This window comes from Zosterops lateralis (assembly GCF_965231275.1).
Source record: "Zosterops lateralis genome assembly, chromosome: 6".
Taxonomy (NCBI): Eukaryota; Metazoa; Chordata; class Aves; order Passeriformes; family Zosteropidae; genus Zosterops; species Zosterops lateralis.
The window spans coordinates 20,190,577-20,212,061 of NC_139761.1; the positions used below are offsets into that span (position 1 = coordinate 20,190,577).

At 40.7% G+C, this 21,485-nt stretch overlaps 1 protein-coding gene across 3 annotated transcripts in view; it reads right to left on the bottom strand.

Annotated features, from left to right (window-relative positions):
* Nucleotides 1-15,136, bottom strand: part of TSHR (thyroid stimulating hormone receptor) — a gene marked incomplete at both ends in the record, with an annotated part of 40,679 nt that extends 25,543 nt beyond the window's left edge. The window contains 3 exons of one of the 3 annotated variants that reach the window (XM_083864159.1): nucleotides 1,794-1,868; nucleotides 4,985-5,056; nucleotides 14,967-15,136. In XM_083864159.1, coding sequence (XP_083720285.1) covers nucleotides 1,794-1,868; nucleotides 4,985-5,056; nucleotides 14,967-15,136 — 317 coding nt within the window. The remainder of the gene's footprint in view (nucleotides 1-1,793; nucleotides 1,869-4,984; nucleotides 5,057-14,966) is intronic. The other 2 variants (XM_083864160.1, XM_083864161.1) reach the window with 2 other exon arrangements.
* Nucleotides 15,137-21,485: the final 6,349 nt, after the last annotated feature.

Here is a 21,485-nt window from a genome sequence, read left to right on the forward strand (position 1 = left end):
CCTGCAGCTTCCCAGTCATGGACAGCACATCCAGGCCTGGGGGCTGGAGTGGGTGTGATAATGTGGTGGTTTTTGAGCTTTCTGGAGCATTTTATCTTTGATTTCTAATAAGGTGAACCACAAAAGAAGTACCATATGAAGAATTTGCAGTGCATACTGGTAAATGCTTTATTCATTGCTGATAAAATGTGCTGCCAGTAAATGTTTCATTAAATGTTCATTTGTGTTAAACAAGAAATTTTAAAGACATGACAACTATGAAAGAGGAAGAGAGAACATGGACACAACAGGGTTGGAAAAAAATCTACATCACAGGGAATGGTATCAAAACCAAAGGGTAGGTACTGATATCACACCAAAGCCTTGCTGTAAAACTCAGGAATACTACTGGAGCATGTTGTTGGCCTGAAGTAGATCTCAGGATCCTGCACTCTGCTTCTAGATATGCCAGTCAGGTTCATGTTCTCTTAGAGGAGTCACTTACACTTTCCAGCATTAGTTTTTTTCTTTATCTTCATTAACAATAATTATATTTTTCTCCTGTAACTTTGTTAGTCTTTCTGATTCACACTGTATAAAGTAAAAGGAAGAAAGCATAGAAAATACAGCAGTGTTAAATCATCATTTAATTCAATCATTCTCTGAGTGAAGGTTAAATATACCTATGGAATTTCAGATCATACAGCCTTAAAGGCTTGCAGTGGTAAAGACAATGTCTCCAGGAAAACAATTCCAGTGTTTGTTTATACCAGACAGAGGAATACATTTCCTCAAGGCTGACATGAGTCTTGTCTAATCTACTTCAACATTATTATTACTTTTTCAAACATTAGTGTGAAATTGAGTGGTAGCTTTCACCTCTTGCAACAACCTTAAAAAAATCAGTCTGCCTCTGGCATATTTTCTTTCTGGACACAAAAGACTTTTCTCTCTGACAATATTTTCTGGATCCATGGTGACCAGTTGTGCTCTCCCATGGAACCTTTGCAAACAAAAGTCTCTGAAATATGCCAGATTGTGATTCAGTTGAGCTTTACAACAGTGGCACACTTTCCAATCCCTCCTTTGGATCAGTAATGGAAACATGGAAGAGTACTAGATACAGGATGGATCCTATGGAGCTCTCTATTCAATACATTGCATTCTCACTTTGACAGAGTCCTGATGGATGACAAGAATTCTCTGGATGAGTCCTACCAGTTCTGTAACTGCCCTTAGAGTGTCGCTTGGTGTGAATTTGTCAGACCATGAGAACAAAAAGGTGTAAAAACACTTCCCAGAAGCCTTTTTCCATAATATTCTTGTTCCATTTAATAACCATATAAACACTCTTCATTTTACTAGTGCACTTTCAGAATGATTACTTATTCTTGATGTCTCCAGCTAGTGCCATTTTGTTCTGTGCTTTGGTCCTTCTGATTTTATTTCTGATGCTTTTATTACTGTTTTACACTTACCTGCAGTAAATTGACAGAAATAATTCTTAGCTGCCATTTTATTTCAACTTGACTTCTAGACCATGATGCAGTCCCACTAATTTCTCACTACATTTACCTACATTTCTATGGGAAGACACAGAAGAGCAAGGGAATCAAAAAGATGTATGGAAAACAAGCACAGTAAATAAGTTCAAAAAAGAGACTGACTCACTCCACATTATGGGGAAAGAAAATGAGAAAAGGAATATTTAGCTATATAGGAGACAGGAATGACGAACATCATCTTGTATGTTTTTTCCACTCATTCCAAATTTATCTTATCACTGTATTCATTTATTTAATTACGGTACTTACATGTGAGTGACTTTGCTTAAACTGTTGAAGGAATGGGCCTCCAGACTCTGAAGTGTTTCATCTATAGAGATGTAACTAAACACCAGCAAACAGAAAAATAAAAGGTCTCAGACACTGGGAAGCCACAGCTAGTGCTCATCATGCCACTTCATTTGTTGTCTCATTTTTTTTTTTTTTCTTATCTAGCTATGATGGCACTCAGAAAGAGCCTGAGAGTGCAGGATTTAAATCAGATCAACATTTGGGAGCAGTCACAAGGCCCTCTCCCAGCCCTTATTTTCTTCCTTTTCCCCCCTCTCCTTTCTTTGCTTTTTTCCAGCCTCTGCATCCCCTGTATTGCTGCCCACCAGCTGCCCCTGTTGTCCTCTGTGCTGATGGAGAGCAGCTTTGTGGGGCACTTCAGGAGGGCATAGCCAGGAGCAGATAAGGCAATGGAAACTGAGTTGAGGCTCTGCTGTATCAGCAGGAGGTGCAGATATGTGTGAGGTGTGGGGAGCTGTGTGGTGGCCCTGGCTGTGCACAGGGTGGGAAAGGCACTGTGTGTGGCACAGGAAAGTGGCACAGGGGAATCGTGCTTTACACAGGGCTGCTGGCAGAGAGCACTGTGAGATGCTCCTTTGTGTGGAGAACCTGTGGTGAAAACACTTTGAGGAGCTACAAACCAGGTATTTGTGAGGTGCTCATGAATGTGACCTCAAAGCATCATCCTAAACCCAGAAAAAATGTTTCTTATCCTTGACCTTAAAAATACTGAATGTTCAATATATCCTTAAGTCAGCAGAAAACACCAGGTGAAGTCCTTTCACCAAGATATAGTATATTTGCATTATTAACAGTGGAAAACAGAAATTTCTCTTGCATTTGAATATCCTATAAAACTTCTTTTATCCCGTGATGACTTTCTGACAGGAATTAGCTTTGCAATTAAGCATGTAATTAAAATGTTTTTTCTTTAATTCATGTGGAAAAGCAGCACGAGGGCGGGGGGAAATCTCAACTTCTGGCTATCAAGAGTACATAAATATGCATTAATTTAAGAGAAATTGTAGCTCTAAAATTTTTGTTTAAACAAAGTTCATAAAGAGGACAACTAAATTTTCTAGTCAGTATGGATAAAAAACTTGTTTATTTGTGGAAATCATATAGTAGACACCATATAGCAAAATGAACTGCTGTATTTTGAACAGTAAACACAGTATATATTCCGCTGTTGAAACTTCAGGACATTTTCTAGATGAATTTGCAAAACCAGGAATGGCCTGGTAATTTTCATTGCAAAGTTTTCATTGCACAGAAATTATGGGCTGGGAGAGGCAAATGAGACCTGGTACATTAGAGGCCAAGACATACACATAAAAGTTGTAGTTAAAGCACAGGTACTGATTCCCTAACCTGAAGTTTATATCAAGAAGGTGGGAGTTCATGTTTTGTGGTTGTAGTAATGATATAAGGAATATCCAGATGGGCACTGAGACTATTCAAATTTGAACTGACAGCTGGAGATTTTGGAGCCAAAGAAGGGCTGACACCATTTTATATTGAATCAAACTATGTTCTAAACTAAGTTTATCCTTTTAATATATTATACTATACACCATGTGAGGGATATTCTTTCTCTTCCCTCTCCAAAAATCCTCCAAAAGATTCACCATCTATCTGATTAAACTGAGATGGTAAATGAAACTGCAGATATCCAAGGACAATTACTTATAAGAATTTTAGGAAGTCTTTATTTCAATATATCTGGATGAAACTATAAAATATAATAGGCAGACCATGTTCCCCCCAAGTTATTTTTCATGAATTCTTAAATAGTAATCCTCAGCTATTCTGTCAAAGCTCATATAGAATTGAGACTTTCGAGGAACATCAAGGGCAAGAAGAATTCCTATTGCTACATTAGTAATAAAAAGCTGAACAAGAAAAAAAGTGGGCCTGTTCCTGAACGAGGTGGCTTATTTAGTTAACAGTGGCCACAGATAAAGCTGAGCACCAGACTGTTACAGCCCTATGCATTCTGGTTGGATTGTAAGAGCAGATTCTGGACTAGAGCCCTCCTGAGGCCCCTCCTAAATTACACGGCTCTGATTCTGGGGAGTGAATTGCGAGCTGGCAGAGAAATTCACTGCATCAAACAGACATAAACAAGATCACAGATTATGGGCCAGCGACAAAGAAGAAACAAATCTGGGACAACTTTTTGTCACAGCTGCTGACATCAACGAGCAGTTCAGTGAAAGGGCAGCTGTTGAGGAATCCATTCAGTGTGGGTTTGCAGCTGCAGTGTGAGCTGCAGGTTGAGTTCTGGGTAGGAGGAGCTCGAGGCAAGGGGCCATGAACTACTGACCCTTTGCATAACAAAGGGCATGGGGACCTGTGGGCAGCCAGGTGAGACACAATAGGAGCCAAGGACCCCAGACTTAAACATGAACAGACTGTGAGGGTATAAAAGCCCAGGGATCCCTTTGTTTGGGACTCCTCCTTGGAGGGACCAAACTCGGGCTATTTTGTTATTTAGTTATTGAATCAAGATTAAACTATTAGAAGATCTGGATATCTGAGACTTTGCTATGGGAAATATGGGGTCAAGCTGGTAATGGTGCAAACGTGACTCTCAGAGTGACTCCTGGATGGTCGGACAGGCAAGTTTCCTTACCATAGCCACCTTCAATGGGACAAATGTAGACACAGCTGGTTCTGCTTTTGTGGACTGTATCCATGCATATGTTTGCACACAAAGGAATTGACACAATGGAAGTCTCTCTCACATCACACAATTATTAATGTTTTGGTGAAAGGCCATCTCTAGTCTAGAAATGTCTCTGGTCTCCAATGAGATGTGCTACAAATCATAACAAATTTTTAGCCAGGACCAGCAATTGAATATGTTAATTTGCTATGAGTGAAATTATTTCCTGTAATTTGCAAACTAAAAAGATGTTTTATAGCTTTATCACATTGACTTCAGTAGAGGAGTGGTCTTGTTCACAAATGTGCCTTCCTATAACTGGTTCAGGTTATAAACAATAGAATTATTTCCTTCAGTTCTAAAATGTAAGTGGTGAGGTAGCAAAGGTACACAAATATTTTCATTTCGTAAATTTTTATACACAAACACAGAATTTTGGAGAAGGAAAGTAATTTCTAACAAAAATTTAAAAGAACAGTATCAGAAACCGAACAGAACTTACATCCTAGAGATGTTGGGGAGATTGGAAAAAGCATCACTTGGAATTTTTCTTAGATGAGTCTCCAAAAACCTCCTAGAGAAACAAAAGTTTGGTGGTTAATATTCTTTGGTAAGTACAATTTAACATTAAGAAGTCCTACACGGCTTCAGCTCTGCTCCAGTATTTTTGTTCTTAACTTGCCTTTTCTCTGTGTTGCCATCTTTGCTTCATTTCTATTCCTGTTTCATTATGTGGCTTGTTTTGTTTGGTGTGCTCCATCAATCTAAACTGCAGCTTTCTGCATCATCCCTCCCAAGAGCTCAGCAGTCAGTGGTGACGATGGACCTTCCAAAACTCCAGAGCATCACCAGAAAAACAATTTGCCCATTGAAATTAATGAAGTATTAAGAGAATTCTTTTAATCATTTCAGGCTTCACAAAGATATCCCATCCCTTATTCTGAACAAGAAATTCAGGTATGTCAGCCAAATTTGAATTAGTGCAACTGCATACTACCTCCCCAGAATTCTCCATTTCTTTGCAATAAATACTTCATTCTTCCTCCCCAGACATTTGATGCAGGAGTGGCATGTAGCTTACCCATCTTAAGGAGATTTCAGAAAAACCCACAATATTTAAGGGAGATACTTATCAACAACCAAACTCTTAAGAGAATCAATCTCCAGCAGGCTCACTCCTCTAAATAAGAAAAGAGGAAATGCTTTTGAAAACCAGCCTACGATAGGTGTTAAACTTACAGTTACAACCTGTTCTTAATCTTTGGTTTCCCAATACTGTTTGGGAGTACACTTACAGAATATCTAGTCAATGAATAGCTTGAAGAATAATTTGAAGAATAATCAAGAACAAATTATAAACTTTTCCCCTAGCTGATATTTAACAACAGTGGAAGAAAAAAAGAAATAAACAAATTAGGATGATTTCCCGATTCTGTTTTGTTTCATAATGTCAAGTATCTGATTACTATAATTATGTTTGATTTACATAGCCAAATATATTATCATCTTGAGATTTATCAAGCTTCTGGAACTTGCATACAAGAAATAAAACTAGAAATAGAGTTTAATAATAACAATATATGTAGAAAATCTTCAAGATTTTGTCTTGAATTAAAGTATAAATTAACATAAATTCCTATAATCCCAAGGGATGAATCTACTCCCCCAGTCTACCTTTCTAATCCCATATACTTGTTACAAGAATGAGTAGACTTATACTTTTCCAACAGTGGGTTGATGTTTCTCTTGACCTCAATACACCTGCTCCATACAAGCCCCCAGCCACAGGAATGTCAATTAGTCCAGAGGTTGTGTCCATATAGATATTATTTTAACATCCACAGCTGTATCAGTGCTATTACTTCAGTACGATACATTAGGGAAATAAATATATATTTCACATGGTTGCCTCTTCATTTTAAAAGAATTTTTAAATGCACATCTACAAAATCCAATAAGTAAATCCACATCACCCAAAGAATTTCAGACTGAAATTATATGATTTATAATTTGAATCATGTCAACAAAAGCTTTATGTATTTTAATGAACTATTCTCCACCAATACAGGTGGAAAAATTTACCATATGTCAATGTGAAAAAGATCTTGTCAACTTAAAACAAAATAAAACATTTTAGTTCCTAATTTCATTTTTCTGAGAAAATGATCACAAGCAGTTACCTTCTAGCTTTTATATAGGAGAAATAAACATGACAACAAAGTAATGGCTACATAAACAGCAATTGACACATTAGTTTCTAGGTTTTTATATCTAATTAAATCCAACACAAACAAAAAATATTTTAAAAATTATTCTGAAATAATTGCATTGTAGTCTTTCAGTGGTGCAAAAATAGCTATAAAAAGGCATTTCACATAGTGAAATTCATGCTGAGCTTACCAGAAGCTGATTACCACCTAGTGTCCAGTGCTAGTATTACCAATATGGTAGGAATGAGGGAAAGATTCACACAGCAAAGGAACTCTGAAAGTAGGGAAACACTTCTGAATATGCAAGACTACATAGCTGCTTTCCTACAACTAGCAGTCCAACAGAATAACGTAAAGTATCCCTCAAAACTGCCCCAGCCCTAAAAAAATTAAAGAAATACTAGATTCTTTCAAAATTAAATTGCACAGGTCAGTATTTGGAACAAGTAGTCACTGAAAGTAAGCTCTTACTGCTAATGTATCCTCTTTCTACAAACTGAGGTACATATGGACACTGTCAGACTGACAGGCAAGAATTTAGGTTGGTTACTTGCTAATTTATAGCAAACAGAAAACAACAATCCGTAATGTTGGAGCTTATCCTTGCTCAATTTGTGGTCACCAAGTGCTTCTGACTGGATTTAGGTAAAAAAAGACTACATGAAGGAATGATCCCATCCTCAGTCAGTTTTCAGATGACACCAAGATGGGCAGGAATGTTGGAACTGCTGGATGGTAGGACGGCTCTATAGAGGGTCCTGTACAGGCTGGAATGATGGGCCAAGGCATCTGCACTAGGTTCAACAAAGCAAAGTGTCAGTTTGTTGTGTCCCCTCCCAGCTCCTTGTGCATCTCCAGCCTGGTGGGGTAGTATGAGAAGCAGAAAAGGCTGTGACTTTCTAAGCACTGCCCAACAATAACTAATACATCCCTGAATTACCAACTCTTTTTCCAGCACAAATATAAATCCAATCCAATCCACATCACCATACTTGGTACTATGAAGAAAATTAACTCTATCCCAACCAAAATCAGGCCACTTTTCTGCAACTTTTGTTTGTTTGTTTGTTTCTGTGGAGTTTTTTGTTGTTGTTTTTCTGATGTTGGGTGTAGTGATGCACCCCACACACCCAGCAGGTGTTTCCAAATAGGGAAAGAGCTTCAGTTCACCTTCAGACATGTTAGGAAGTTTAGTTAGAAGATTCTGTGGGTTTCTCTTTGTAATTGGCTCGGACCCAGCCCAGAAGTGTGGATTGGACTCCGAGAATGTAACTCAAAGTCTGTTGTTACTCTCATTGGGCCAAAGCCCACCTAGGCTGTTAAGTACTAAATAGAGAGAACAGAGAAACTCCAGGCTTTTCGAGGTGTTGTAGCAAGGTGCAAGAGATTTCTCAGGCGCCTGTGCGCTGCTTATTATTTATTATCTGTAACGTTTGTTATTTTGTTATTTTTTCTTTATTAAATCACCTTTTCTTAATTAAAACACCTTCGAGGAGCAGTCTGTCTCAAATTAATTATAGCCACTTTTCTGCCAGGCTGGCCCTCAGAAGTATGGGTCAAACCCACAGTTGGGGTTTTTTGTTGTTTGTTTCATTTGCTCCCTGGCCTCTTAAGTCCTTTGCCTGGCAGCACAGCCTGAGGAAATGGAGCATTACCTGGAGTAGAGGATAGACCAAAGAAGCTCTGAAGTGTACCAGACATACAGCAGTCTATGGGACCAGATGTGTTGCACTTAAGGGCAATGAAGGGTGTGGCTGATTCCATTCTGATATCATTCTGACATTTCATCATTTGAAATATCATGGTGATGAAGGGAGCTTATATCTGAAAAAAAAAAGCAGCATGCATGTCTTCTAGTGAGGCAAAAAGGAGGATCTGAGGAAACACAAGCTAGTGGCTGCTATGTTTTTTGTCTGCAAGTAATTTTATACATTTGAATGTCCTTTTCCAGGTGCTATGTACACAATCAGAAGCAAAAAATTTCCTTTATTTTCATCTATATTTCTATCTTAATACTTCCTAACATTCAGTTTGACTTTTTGACCTCTGCTGAGCATCTGGCAGCAATTATGTGCACTTAGTGTTTCTCTGATTAAACACAATAGTAGTCAGCAATTACAGCCTATTCTTACTCTCTTTCCCTGTACGAAGTGAGCCTCTTCAGACTGCTGTTTTCTGAAATTTCATGGTCCTGTTTGAACTTTCTTTGCAGCAATTTATAGGCTTTTAGTTCAATATTTCAGAAACACAGCTCCTCTCTATTGTAGTTAGAGTACATTTTATTGCAGGCCATCACAAAAGTTTGAAGTTCAGGGTAAAAAAAGGTAACGGTACTGGTTTTAGGTCAAAATCAAAATTTAGTTCAAAAGTAACGAAATAGGTACGCCTGTGATCACAATAAAAGAAAATATATGAGGCTGTAGTGTTTTAATGTGGCAATTGGGTGAAGTTCCAGGTGACTGGAAAGACTGTTCCTGTCCTTTAAAAGGGTAGAAAGGAGGATGTGGTAACTATTGACCTGTCAATCTCATCTCTCTTCCTGGGAAGATCCTCCCAGAAGCTATGCTAAGGCACATGGAAACCAGGGAGGCGATTTGAGACAGTCAAAACAGCTTCACCAAGGGCAAGTCCTGTCTGACCAACCCAGTGGCCTTCTCTGATGGAGTGACAACATCAGGGGACAAGGGAAGGGCTACAGATGTCATTTATCTGGCCTTCTGTCAAGCTTTTGACACAGCTTCTCTCTCTAAATTGGAGAGAGATGGATTTGATTAGTGGAATGTTAGATAAGAAATTGGCTGAATGGTCACATTTGGAGCGTTGTGGTCAATGGCTCAGTGTCCAGATGGAGAGCAGTGAAAAGTGCTGTGGACAGTAATGGGCAAATACACAAGTCTTGTGCCCAGAGAATAATATCTTCATCAATCAGATAAACAGTTGGGTCAGGTGAACCTTCAGCAAATTTGTTGATGACATGAAGCTTAGTGATGCAGTTGATACACCTGAAGGATGGAATGTCATCCAGAAAGACCTGGACAAGCTCAAGAAATAGGCCCACAGAAATCTCATGTAGTTCAACAAGACCAAATGCAAGGTGCTGCACCTGTGTCAGGGCAACATTTTATTGCATCCTTCCAGTACTTAAAGAGGGCTTCTAACAAAGCTGGGGACACACTTTTTAGTAGCTCCTGTTGCAATAAGGCAGGGTATAATGATTCTAAACTAAAAGATGGTCAATTCAGACTAGATGTAAAGAAGACATTTTTTCAATGACTGTGTTGAAACCCAGGCACAAATTGCTCATAAAGGTGGTAGATAAATCATCTCTGGAAGCATTCAAGGTCAGGCTGGATGATACTCTGACCAACTTGATCTAGCTGAAGATGTCCCTGCTCCTTGGAGAGGCAGTTGGACTAGATGATCTTCAAAGGTACATTCCAACCCAAACTATTGTATGAACCTATGCTAAATTATAACATTAGGTTTCATTTCAATTACCTTTACGGGCTTTTCAGCCTCTATATTTATGTATCTACTCATTTGTGAGAAAAAAATAGCTCAAACTTTTCATGTTGTGTGAGCCAACCTTTCTTCATAAAGAGTGCCATTTAAAATGTCTTTTTGTTTAGATCCAGACAGATCACACTCACTCAAGAGAGAACTAATCTTCTTTTAGTATGTCCCAGCAGCTCATTGCCTACATTTAGGCTTAAATTGTAATGTTTACTGTAGCTGCTCTCATTGCTTCAACTGGAGTCCATAGCATTGCATTTTGCAAAATCCTGGGTATTGTTTCACATTGATTTGGGTAAGGTATCAGGGCACTGACTGGATTCCACAGTCTTGAATGGAATAGAAGCTCTTGATATAAAATGGCCTTTTGCAGATAGCTCACTTCTCATTTTAGAGTAAAGCAAACTACTTTTTCTACTCTCTAAATTTTGGCTACCACATAGCAGCCTCCTAATTGTGGTTAGCAAGCTGCTATGCTATTAGCAGCTGTTATATATATCTATATATGTAACAGTATATATTGTTACATTTTTTGAGATTCTTTAATGTATATTCTGTGAACATGAGGATATGTAAAGGCTGAGTCCAGCAGAACACAAAAGCATGTTTAAAGTTGAGTTTTTGAGGAACTGAGACTGTAACTCATTTTCCTTATTCCTGTTTTGGAAGATTAGCATTTCACTGTAGTCTCTCTGAACTGCATGTGGGAAGGTTCAGTCACACTTGGTGATGAAGGCAGATCATTTAAACATCTTTAAAATACTTCCAGAGACAGTCCAGTTTTCAAAATATAATAACCTTTTATAGATGGTTTTGAGGTTCTGTAAGCCCATGCTAAGGAGAACATGAAACATTTATTGATTTTGCAAATATATAAACAGATTGTATGAGTCAGACTCATGAAAAGTTGCCTTCTTAACTGACATTAGCTATTTCCAAAAAAAAAAAAAAAAACCTGTAAATTATTCCTGAGTAGTAACATGGATTTTTTTTTTTTAAGTTAATCTTTTTCTTTCCTTTTACAGATGTACCAATAAGCTCTGTTTCCCAATTCAAGAGAAGGCTGTTGTGTGCTTCTGAAGTGTAATGGATTGGAAATGTTATGTCAAAAGAAAACACTGTAATGAAAACTGACTATAGTAGCAATTCAAGACTCAGTGTAGTGTAACACTTACAGAATCAGTCTTTTAAACCACTATTGAAATCAACCCCCAAAATAAGAATTTTTCAACTCTGATATAAACTACTCTTTTGCTACTATTAAAACTCGTTGTTAAAACTTGTAATCTTCTCAAACAAGGAAATGATACAATAAAATTACTTCTGCCTTATTACCAGTGTCTTCTGTAAAAATGTGTGGTATTCTCATTGAGGTTAATCTCTTCACAGCATTTACAAAAGAACTACTTGCACTTGTTCTGCTTTCTGTTGAGCAAGCTATGTGTATAGTTAAAAAATGCTGAAGTAATGCTTGTTTCTACTAGGAATGGGAACGGCTTTTTTGTTTGTGCTTGTACAGTTCCTAGCACTTGATGGATTTCTGTGCCATGACAAGGGAAATTTATATGCTCCAAATATACAAGAAATGTTACTGATACAATAATTGATAAGGAATGAAAAAAAATTACTATATTCAATGTTCACAAGATATTATTTTGGTCTTTAGTAGTTTCTCTGTTCCCTTAGTCCCTCATTCCTGTTCTCCATCTGCTCACTTTGAGTTGGCCTGTATATGTACAGTAAAGCAGTGCAGTTTGTAAATTACTTTAAAAACACTTAGAACAGTGCTTCAACTTACCATTAGGATTATGAACAAATCCTTTCACTTCAACCTTTTACTTTAACTGTGATGATAATACATATATATTTTTCGACCTAGTGTATTGGACCATCTGTATATGTCATCATAATAATGCCAAGAAGCCTCTTACAATAATTCAATAATTATGGTGCAATTATATCTTTGGAAAAATGTTCAGTGGGGTTTTGGCGATCTGTATGTGTAAGTAAAAAAAATAAATAAATCTTATACTAAAAAAAGGACATCTCCAAGATCAATATCCGTGTGCATTCAGGCATTCTGGATAAGCACCTACATTAACTGTATTTGGCTAAATAACAGTTTAAAATAAACACAATTTTCTTGCTTAAGTTCATGTCACTTTTCCACTAAAGAATTAGAAATAAACCATTATTGGAATTTCTTATAAGCATTTCTTTAAAAAAAGGTTTGCCCCATTCTCTTAAAGTAGGGTAGGGAAATGAGAACAATTCTGACTGAATAATCAGAATGAAATTTTAATTGGAGTTTCAAGATCCCATGCACTGAAAAGAGCTCATCATCTCCAAAAGCTGGAAAAGTGTTCCTAGACTCACCAGTCTCTTAGTTCTACAAACCCTACAAAACTGAGTAGCCGCACAAAAAAGTTTTTAAATTGCCAATCTTGAGGTTCACACATTACCACAAAGAAGCAGAATTACTTTGCCTAAAGTAACAAACTTGCTGCATTTAGGGAAAATTGTAGAGAGTTTCAGCATAAAATGTGCAAACATATACAGCTACGTATTTCACCTCAAAGAAGTGTTCATTTGTTCTTAAGGTTAACAGAAACTTCAATGATTTTGGAATCTTTTTGTCTTTGATTCAGAACTGCTGCATATTGTAGGGCAAAAGGATGAAAACATGACAGAATCAGAGGCACACACTTTGCAATCTCTAACAAAATTCTGTGTGTTGTTTTAACTGCCACATGCAAATAATCCAGTCTGAAACAGCTGAAAGGTAACTGTTATGACTTTCATTTAACCTATGGAGGGAAAGAAATATTAAGACACTTGCAGAGAGCAAGGGACTACATAATCACACATTACCCAGAGAGAAAACTTCAAACTGAAGTTAAAAAAAAAAAAAAAAAAAGTGGGTTTTTTTGTGTTTGATTGGGTTATGTTTTGTTTGTTTGTTTGTGGGGCTTGTGTGTGAAAAGAGCTCTGTTTTCCTTATTTCCTCAGATAATTCTTCCATTTGCTTTCCAATAAAAAACTATGCAGCACATGTTCTGCCACTTCTGCCATACACTATAAAATCACAATCGTCATTACCTGGAATATTTTCTTGATGTGGTATGGAGCACATGCTTTGAGAAGTTTGCAATGATCACTCTAATAGGTGCATGTGATTAAATATCACCCCAAATAAACAGAAAAATATTTCTCAGTTGTTTTTGTTAATTACTTTTCCCATGGAAATAAGATCTTCATGGAGTGTTTTTGTGTTTTCAAAACAATGGCTTATTATTTTTCAGCCCCCATTACTACAGGTGTTTAAAACACGAGAATTCCAGTGGCCAAAGTGCTTTATTTCTGGAGCTGTATGTAGAGAGGTACTGCTCAGCCACCAAACCAGTATATTTCAAGGAAAGTAACAAATTTCATTATGTGATCTCATTGTTTCTATTAACTCTTTTGAATACCTGTACAAAGACATTTTCTCCTATAAACTGAAACTGTTATATTTTCTAACTTGTCATGGTAGATTTCAAAGAACATACTACTTGGTGCATGTTTTAACATTACTGCAATTTCAACTTAAATATACTGTGTATATAAAAGTACAATAACAAAAAAACTTGTATAATTTAAAATCTTATTAACTGAAATACTGCAGTCTAACCATCCAAAAAATTAAAAGCAAGCAAAAATAATGGAAATAACACAAATATTTTTTTCTTTCTTCCTAGGCAAGAGACCTATTTAAGCTTTTGCTTTCAGTGTTAAAAAATCTGAGAAGTATTCAAATAAGTTCAAATAATTTAACGGTTCTTATTTAAATAAAGTCCTGAGAATCATTATCAAGACATAAACCAATCACTCTGTTCCTGTTTTACCTTGCAATTAAATCAACTGAGTTTGACTTAATTTACTTTATCAGAAAGTAATCTATATTTACAAATGAACCTTCCCATGGAGACTATAAAACTTTTGTACCTCAAGAAACAAAGTAAAAGCCAGGAGTGATTAATCTGCTCAGTTTTAGCTGACAGGTGCCATTTCAGTCTCACTACAGAATTTAACTGACAGATATGACAAAAGAAGCATCTGCATTGGCAGCAGGAACCAGTCAAGATCTTCTACTGCGTTTGTAACGTACCAAACACTTAGGCTGAGGTACCTGAATTACTCTATCGCTTTGGCAAGCTCTAAATTTGCTGCTTTATCCCATACTCCACATTTTCGTCTGAAGCATTCTGTCTCCCGGACAATAGACTTGGATTCTCAATTCCCATGGATTTTTTTTCCCCTAGCTTTTCCAAAGAAGCTGAAAATGCACAGAGGATTTTGTGGAACTCTTTGTGAGGTGACACATCCAATTCCTATGAGTTTTTAATCACAAAATTGTGTTTGCTCTACCTTTCCTTCCCCTTACCCCCTGAGCACTTGCCCACATAGAATCCAGCCTAGTGCTCACTGCGCCCACAAACAGCCCAGTTACTTATTTTCCCGTATTTTACACAGAACTCTTAAGATCCAATGAACCATCTCTTCATAGCTCTTTACGGTTTGAGAGCTACTTTCCCTACCTCCTCCTGCCACATGCAGAGTCTGCACACTGCCGTTCCACCATCCCGTCCCGCCCAGGGAATCTGCAGCACTTCTCCCCTCTCATCACTTCCTCATCTCACAGGACAGTAGCTCAGAGCATCTCCTGCCCACAGAGTATGAACACTCACAGCTGGCTTCCCTAAACCACCCCAATGTACTCACAGGGTCTGGGTGTCCTCCGGAAGGCTGGGGATAAAGTAGATGTCCCTGCAAGTGATTTTGTAGTCCTCCCAGTCAGAGCACTCGCAGAAGGCTGAAGGACACCTCTCTACGCCCTGACTGCACAGCACGAGCACCAGCAGCAACTGGAAGGCCACCGTGAGGCACAGCATCTTCCGCTCCCGCTCTGCCCTCGCTTTCCGAGGAGATCCCGGAGCCGCAGGGCAGACCACGCTGCCCCGCCGGGAGAAGCTGCCGGGGAAAGGCGGCACCTGTGCTGGACAACGCCGCCTCCTCACCAAGCGGGGTCAGGAAAGGTCTCAGCAAGCCCTGCGCGCCCTCGCCATCGGGCAGGGTCCCTCTCCTGGCCCCGGCCTGCGCCCATCCCGCGGTCATGCTGGACCTGGCCCCCGCTCCTCCGCACCGCTCCCGCGCGGTTCCCCGAGCCCCGGTTCCCCCAGCGCCCGTTCCCCGGCTCTCACCGCGGCCGCGCCGCTCCCCGCGCTCCGTCCGCAGCCGCCGGTCCGGGGCAGCCCTGGCATGCCGTGGCCGCCTGCCGCGGGCGGCCGGGACTGTGCGGGGCGAGCGGGCTCTCTGCCCTACACTGCCCAGCCCTGCCCTGCCCTGCCATGCACTGCCCTGCCCTGCCCTGCCCAGCTCTGCCCTGCCCTGCCCTGCCCTGCCCTGCCCAGCCCTGCCCAGCCCAGCCCTGCCCTGCCCTGCCCTGCCCAGCCCTGCTCTGCCCTGCCCTGCCCAGCCCTGCCCTGTCCTGCCCTGCCCAGCCCTGCTCTGCCCTGCCCTGCCCAGCCCTGCCCTGCCCTGCCCTGCCCAGCCCTGCCCTGCCCTGCCCTGCCCTGCCCTGCCCTGTCCTGCCCTGCCCTGCCCTGCCCAGCCCAGCCCTGCCCTGCCCTGCCCAGCCCTGCCCAGCCCAGCCCAGCCCTGCCCTGCCCTGCCCTGCCCTGCCCTGCCCTGCCCTGCCCAGCCCTGCCCAGCCCAGCCCTGCCCTGCCCTGCCCAGCCCTGCCCAGCCCAGCCCTGCCCTGCCCTGCCCTGCCCTGCCCTGCCCTGCCCTGCCCAGCCCAGCCCTGCCCAGCCCTGCCCAGCCCTGCCCTGCCCTGCCCTGCCCAGCCCTGCCCTGCCCTGCCCTGCCCTGCCCTGCCCTGCCCTGCAGCGAGACCCACGCCGGCAGTGGGACCGGCCCGTCGAGCCGCTTTCAAAGGCAGCGGCGAAACGTCGGACCCCGACCATTCAAACATTTTGAGTACAATAAATCAGATACTATTTTGATATAACTCTTTTAAAGTACTTTAAGTCAGTTCACCAGTATGTGTTTCCTAAATGTAATGAATCCCCTCAATACATCTTTTTAAGGTAAGCAAAAGATACTATGGCCATAAAGAAATATAATATAAATCCTGATCTTAAGGGCTCATGTTAAGCAGTTATATCTTGTGTAAGAGAGAAACCCCATCAGTTGCACTTAGGATGGGGGATCCTTAGGAGTGTCCCAGAGAGAAGACAAGCTGAAGTACTGACAACAGTGTCCTAGAGAACTTCACACTGCATTGCATGAATTCCCTTAGAAACTTTGGCTGTCCTATGCCCTGTTCACTGATGTTATTCTGACACACTGCACACATCTGTAACTCACCTGCAGCCCAAGGAGCCACAACTCACCACCACTTTTTGGTGTCTGTACCAACCTGACTAAATAACAACAAAGCCACAGGCAGATCACTGAAATTCTAGAAACAATATCTCAGTGCCCACCTGTACCGTAGGGAGACTTTTGCCAGGATCTGTGGGATTTGCCTTCTTTTTTCTTCTCATGCTGTTGTGGTTTCCATGGTCATAATTTTTAAAAATTAAATGCAGATATGTCAGAGATCAAAAAAACACAGAAGTTTAGTGGATTTAGGCCTGCCTTGGTCCTCTACCCAATGGGAGTAATCAACCCCTTAAACTTCACCTAACATGTTGCATGTTACAAAAATCAGGCTACACCTGCCTACATTCTCCTCTGGTTTCCTGCTTCTTATTGCCAAAGTAACAGCTTGTCCAGGGACACTGTACACCTTATTAAAAATGAGAAATGAAACTCTGCTCCTTTTGGCTTTGGCAAAGAGATATTTTGATTGATGCAGGCCAACACAAAAGCATACAAAACCACCTAGAAAAACGAATGTATAATCAATGGGATTTCTTTTGTCTTTCAGACCTATCTCTTAGCTGTTGTGAGCCTATTCTACACCTGATTTCCAGGTGCAACGAGTACGAGTTAAAGTTATTTCATCCAGCAAACAATATTGCCTGGCACTGTCAAGATGCAGCTTGTCAGCTTCAAGCAGCATATAATTCTCTTCCAGCTTAATCTCTGTTTTCTCACAACCAATTTTGATGACCTAGTACAACTCTGGGCACAACAGAGGAGTTCTTACTTCTCATAACATGAGCTAGTTTGCCGGAAAAGACCAGAGATGTGTATCCCATCTCTAATTACAGTGCTGCTGGAGTGATTTGTAGCAGCATCGTGTATGTACTCTCTGGCAGCCCACCTCTATCCCACTTTTATTTCGACTTCAGAGTTACTTTTTATGTTTCATTTTGTATGGACGAAGCAAAGGAAAACCAGATTTATTGGTGGGAAGACAAGTAGTCCCAAGATTTGAGCCATTTCAGTAGGTTATTGTCCTGGGTTACAATGTAAGATGTGCCCAAAGTATATATTCTATCACCATCTTCATGAGCTATTGAAGCCAGGTAGGGCAGTGTTTCCCTTGTCCCCTCCCTCTGGGCTGTCTTCTGTTAATGGGCCCATCAATGCCTTGCCCATGACTCACAGGTAATTCCCTCCAGGAGCTGTCTCTGTTTAATGGGCAATCCAGGACCCACTGCATGACTCATAGAATGATATCAGCCCATTGTGAGATGCTCCACCCAGAGGGAGGAGCCAAGCATTCCCACCTGGATATAATCTGGGATTTGGGAGAGTACAGGGAGCCTTTACTTGCTGGGTTCCTAGAGGACAAGAGCTACCAGACCTTTCTGTGGGATCACTCCTTCAGCAAGACCACTTCATCTGGACTGCTACCACCACCCTAACTAACAGGGTGTCAGGTTGTATTCTGACTCTGTCAGTGCTCTTTTGTACTATTGCTTTTTATTTTCTTTTACCCTCCCCCCACAATTAATTGTATTTCTGACTTGGAGTCTCTCACTGGTTTTGCTTTCAGCCACTAGAGTTATCATAAATCAAATACTTGTCTGGTGTACTTACCTTAACTAATAAGGTAACCTGCATTAACTACTCCATCATAATTGTATTTCAGATTCCTAAACAAGAGGTAATTTTCTTCATTGCTCTTCGACTGAGAGCAAAGTATTTTGAATTACCTTTCATTAATTAGGGAAAAGGATCATGCATATAGATACTGGCATCAGAAGCTTTGTCATGGCAACTGTTCTGTGGCAGTGGTATATAGACAGAAAGTCTCAATGAAAGGAAAACTATCCTATGAGCTATTTCTAAGGGATCAAAAATGGAAACGATAAAAGATTGTATACTAGAAATGGCAAAGCTGACACAAAGATGTTTGGAACAGATTCTGAAATAAATAAGAACTGTTTAATATATGATTTCTGGGCTTGAACCATAAATAAGAGAAACAAGGGATTCCTGTTGTTGGAGGCCTGATAGCGCTGAAGGACAGAACGTGTAGCTTCAGCCTGAGAAGAGCTCCAGGTCTGGAATCACCTCCTTCTGTGCTTCAAGACTTTGCTTGCCCACTCTGAGCCAGGAACATCAACAGAGCTTGGGGAGAAAAATGACTATTGCTAACCACATGGTGTTTCCATGGACACTGGCTTCACTCAGAAAAATTATGTTCTAAATAAGATGATGTTTGCATTGAAGTTTCTAGCATGTTTAAGGAATTTTCTGGTTACAAGTCTGCAATCACTGTTCAGTTGTCTCCCTCTGTCAGGGCTCTGCCCTGACCAACCTGCCCACCCCAGCACCTTGTACCCTCTCTGACAGCTCTAGGACTCTGTGTAAGCTCAGGCCTGAGCTATTCAAACACTGAACTCATTCCCATCCTGATTCCCACAGCCCTGTCCTGCTGACTGGTTTTCCTGCATTTACTGAGGACCAGTGTGGAAGGTAGCATTGTCTCCTGTCTTCTCTCCAGTCCTGTCTCCTTGACAGAACTTGGACCTACATGGTAGTCTTGTCTCCAGGTGTCTCTTGCTCCTCCTGTCTGGATGCTGGATCTATTTTCATTCCTTGCCTTGCTGTGACTATCAATATCACCAACCCAGTCCTGCTGAGAAGCTCCAGGACTCTGTCCTGTTGGCAAGGTCACTCTCTGTGCTGTGGCCTCGCTTGGCTCACAGCCTGCAGTCCCCCCTAGAGCAGCCTGTCAGAGCTGAGAGCACTGATGGACCTGACGGCCCCATCTGACCTCCACTGAGACTCCCCCAGCCTGCACAAAACCCAGGATTCTGTCAGCCTCCAGGGCTCTCAGTCCCTGCCCCAGACCACCACACTGTCCTGCCTGGCCATGGGCCCTGCTATGCCAGCCCTGACACACAGGCTGCCATCCTGACCCAGCCTTTGGCTGTTTCAATTCCCCGAGGGAGTGACAGTACCTGGGGTTGTGGCTGCCCCAAAAGCCACCAGCTGCCCATCCCTTGGCTGGGCTGGTGGGATGGGATGGGCTGCCAGGCCCTGTCTGCTGTTCTAGGTGGATCCCCTGTGGCTCCTGGTGCCTGGCCCTGGGAGAGCTGCTTGCCTTGCATTGCCATGCTCTGGCTTCTTCTAGACAATTCCTAGTCCTTCTGTTCAACTTTTTCAAGAACGAGCCCAGTGATGGGGAAATTGAGAGAGTATTTTTAAGTCTACAGACAACCCCGGGCTGGGAAGGTCTCTGAGCTCTAGATGAGAATGTAAATTCTGAATAGAAAAACACAGATAGCTACATGCAATAAGATACATCCTGCATGGTAGAAATATGGGAATATGTTGCAATTACTCTATTTAATTTTGCATTTATAGTGTTGTCTGGAATACTTCATAATCAAGAAGTAGACAAACAGGATTATTCACAGGACAGTAAGGAAAATGGGGGGGTTTAGAAACATGACCTGTACTGAAGAAATGATAGAACAAAATCGCTTAGCTTAGTCAAGACTGCAAGTGTTTTAAGCCATAAAAAAGAACAATAATTAATAGTTCTGATCACATAGTTTTGAAAAGTGATGGCATCTAGCAGCTTAGAATGACTGGCAACTTTTCAACCCTGTAGAATATTAATAAATGTTCCTCTTTTATATACTAAAACCAGTTAATGAATTTAAAGTATCATCAACAAGTGTACATCCACAATTATAAATACAATCCTAAGAACAGAGATGCAAAATCCTGTATGTCCTGATGCTAGAGAAATTAAGTTATTTTTGTCAATTAAAATGCCCTGTGCTCTGATTCAAATAAATTAATAGGAAAAACCACTACTTTTAAATCACAGTATATTGCAGATTTCTTTTTTCTGGTTCTTTTTCAAAGAACCCTGTGTGTCCCTACTAATTTAAACACCGCAAGAATTGACAAGCATATTTTTCCACTGTTACAGGCACCCCCCCTAGTGACAGCCACAGTTTCTCATTTACTACCTCTCATCTCAAGCACTGCAAGGCTCCAAATTCCATAGTTTTTGTGGTGCCTTCTGCAAAAAATAACATTATTATCATCTGCCAGGTTTGATGTGGTTTCTCACTAATCCTTTCACTGCTTATATAGTTTATACACAAATCAGATAAAATACAACAGGTTTTAGCAAAGAAGCAATTAGGTCCAATTGGTGTTCCACAGAGATCACCACATACCAACAACCACATCTAGGAATATCTGCATGAGGAAATGTTTAAACTCAGAAAATAAATCAATAAACAGTAGATTAAATGATTTGGTAGTGTTCTTTTTCTGACTAATCCACATGCTTTGCCATACTAGATGCTTGGAAGATATGGCAATTCCTACCTGCTTGTTTTTCAGTATCATAAATAATTTCTGGCCTGTCAGAAAAAAATACATTAGACACACTGCTTTGACACAGCATCATTCATCAAGTGTTTCAACAGCTATATGAAATAATTTTATTCTAGGTTCTTGAAGATTCATGTCCATATTAAACAATTGTCTTCTATTTCAGGGTAGCTTTGGAGTTTTATGGTTGTGGGATATTGAAGAACTCTTGTGCTTTTCCTTACTGTAAGAAAAATCCATGAGAAATTGTGAAGACTGAAACACCAGGTAGGCTGCAGGATAAAGAGGAGGTACTTCTATAAAGCCTGAAGCTGTCAATTCTGAGTGGTCAGAAAGAAGAGCAAGATGAAACTATCTCTTGGCCTTAAGCAATTAGTTTAGGTAAGAATGACGAGAGCTGCTTTCAGGCAGGTATATTTGTCTACAGAAAGAGTTACTGAGTCACGGAATCATTTAGATTAGAAGGGACCCTGGAAGCCA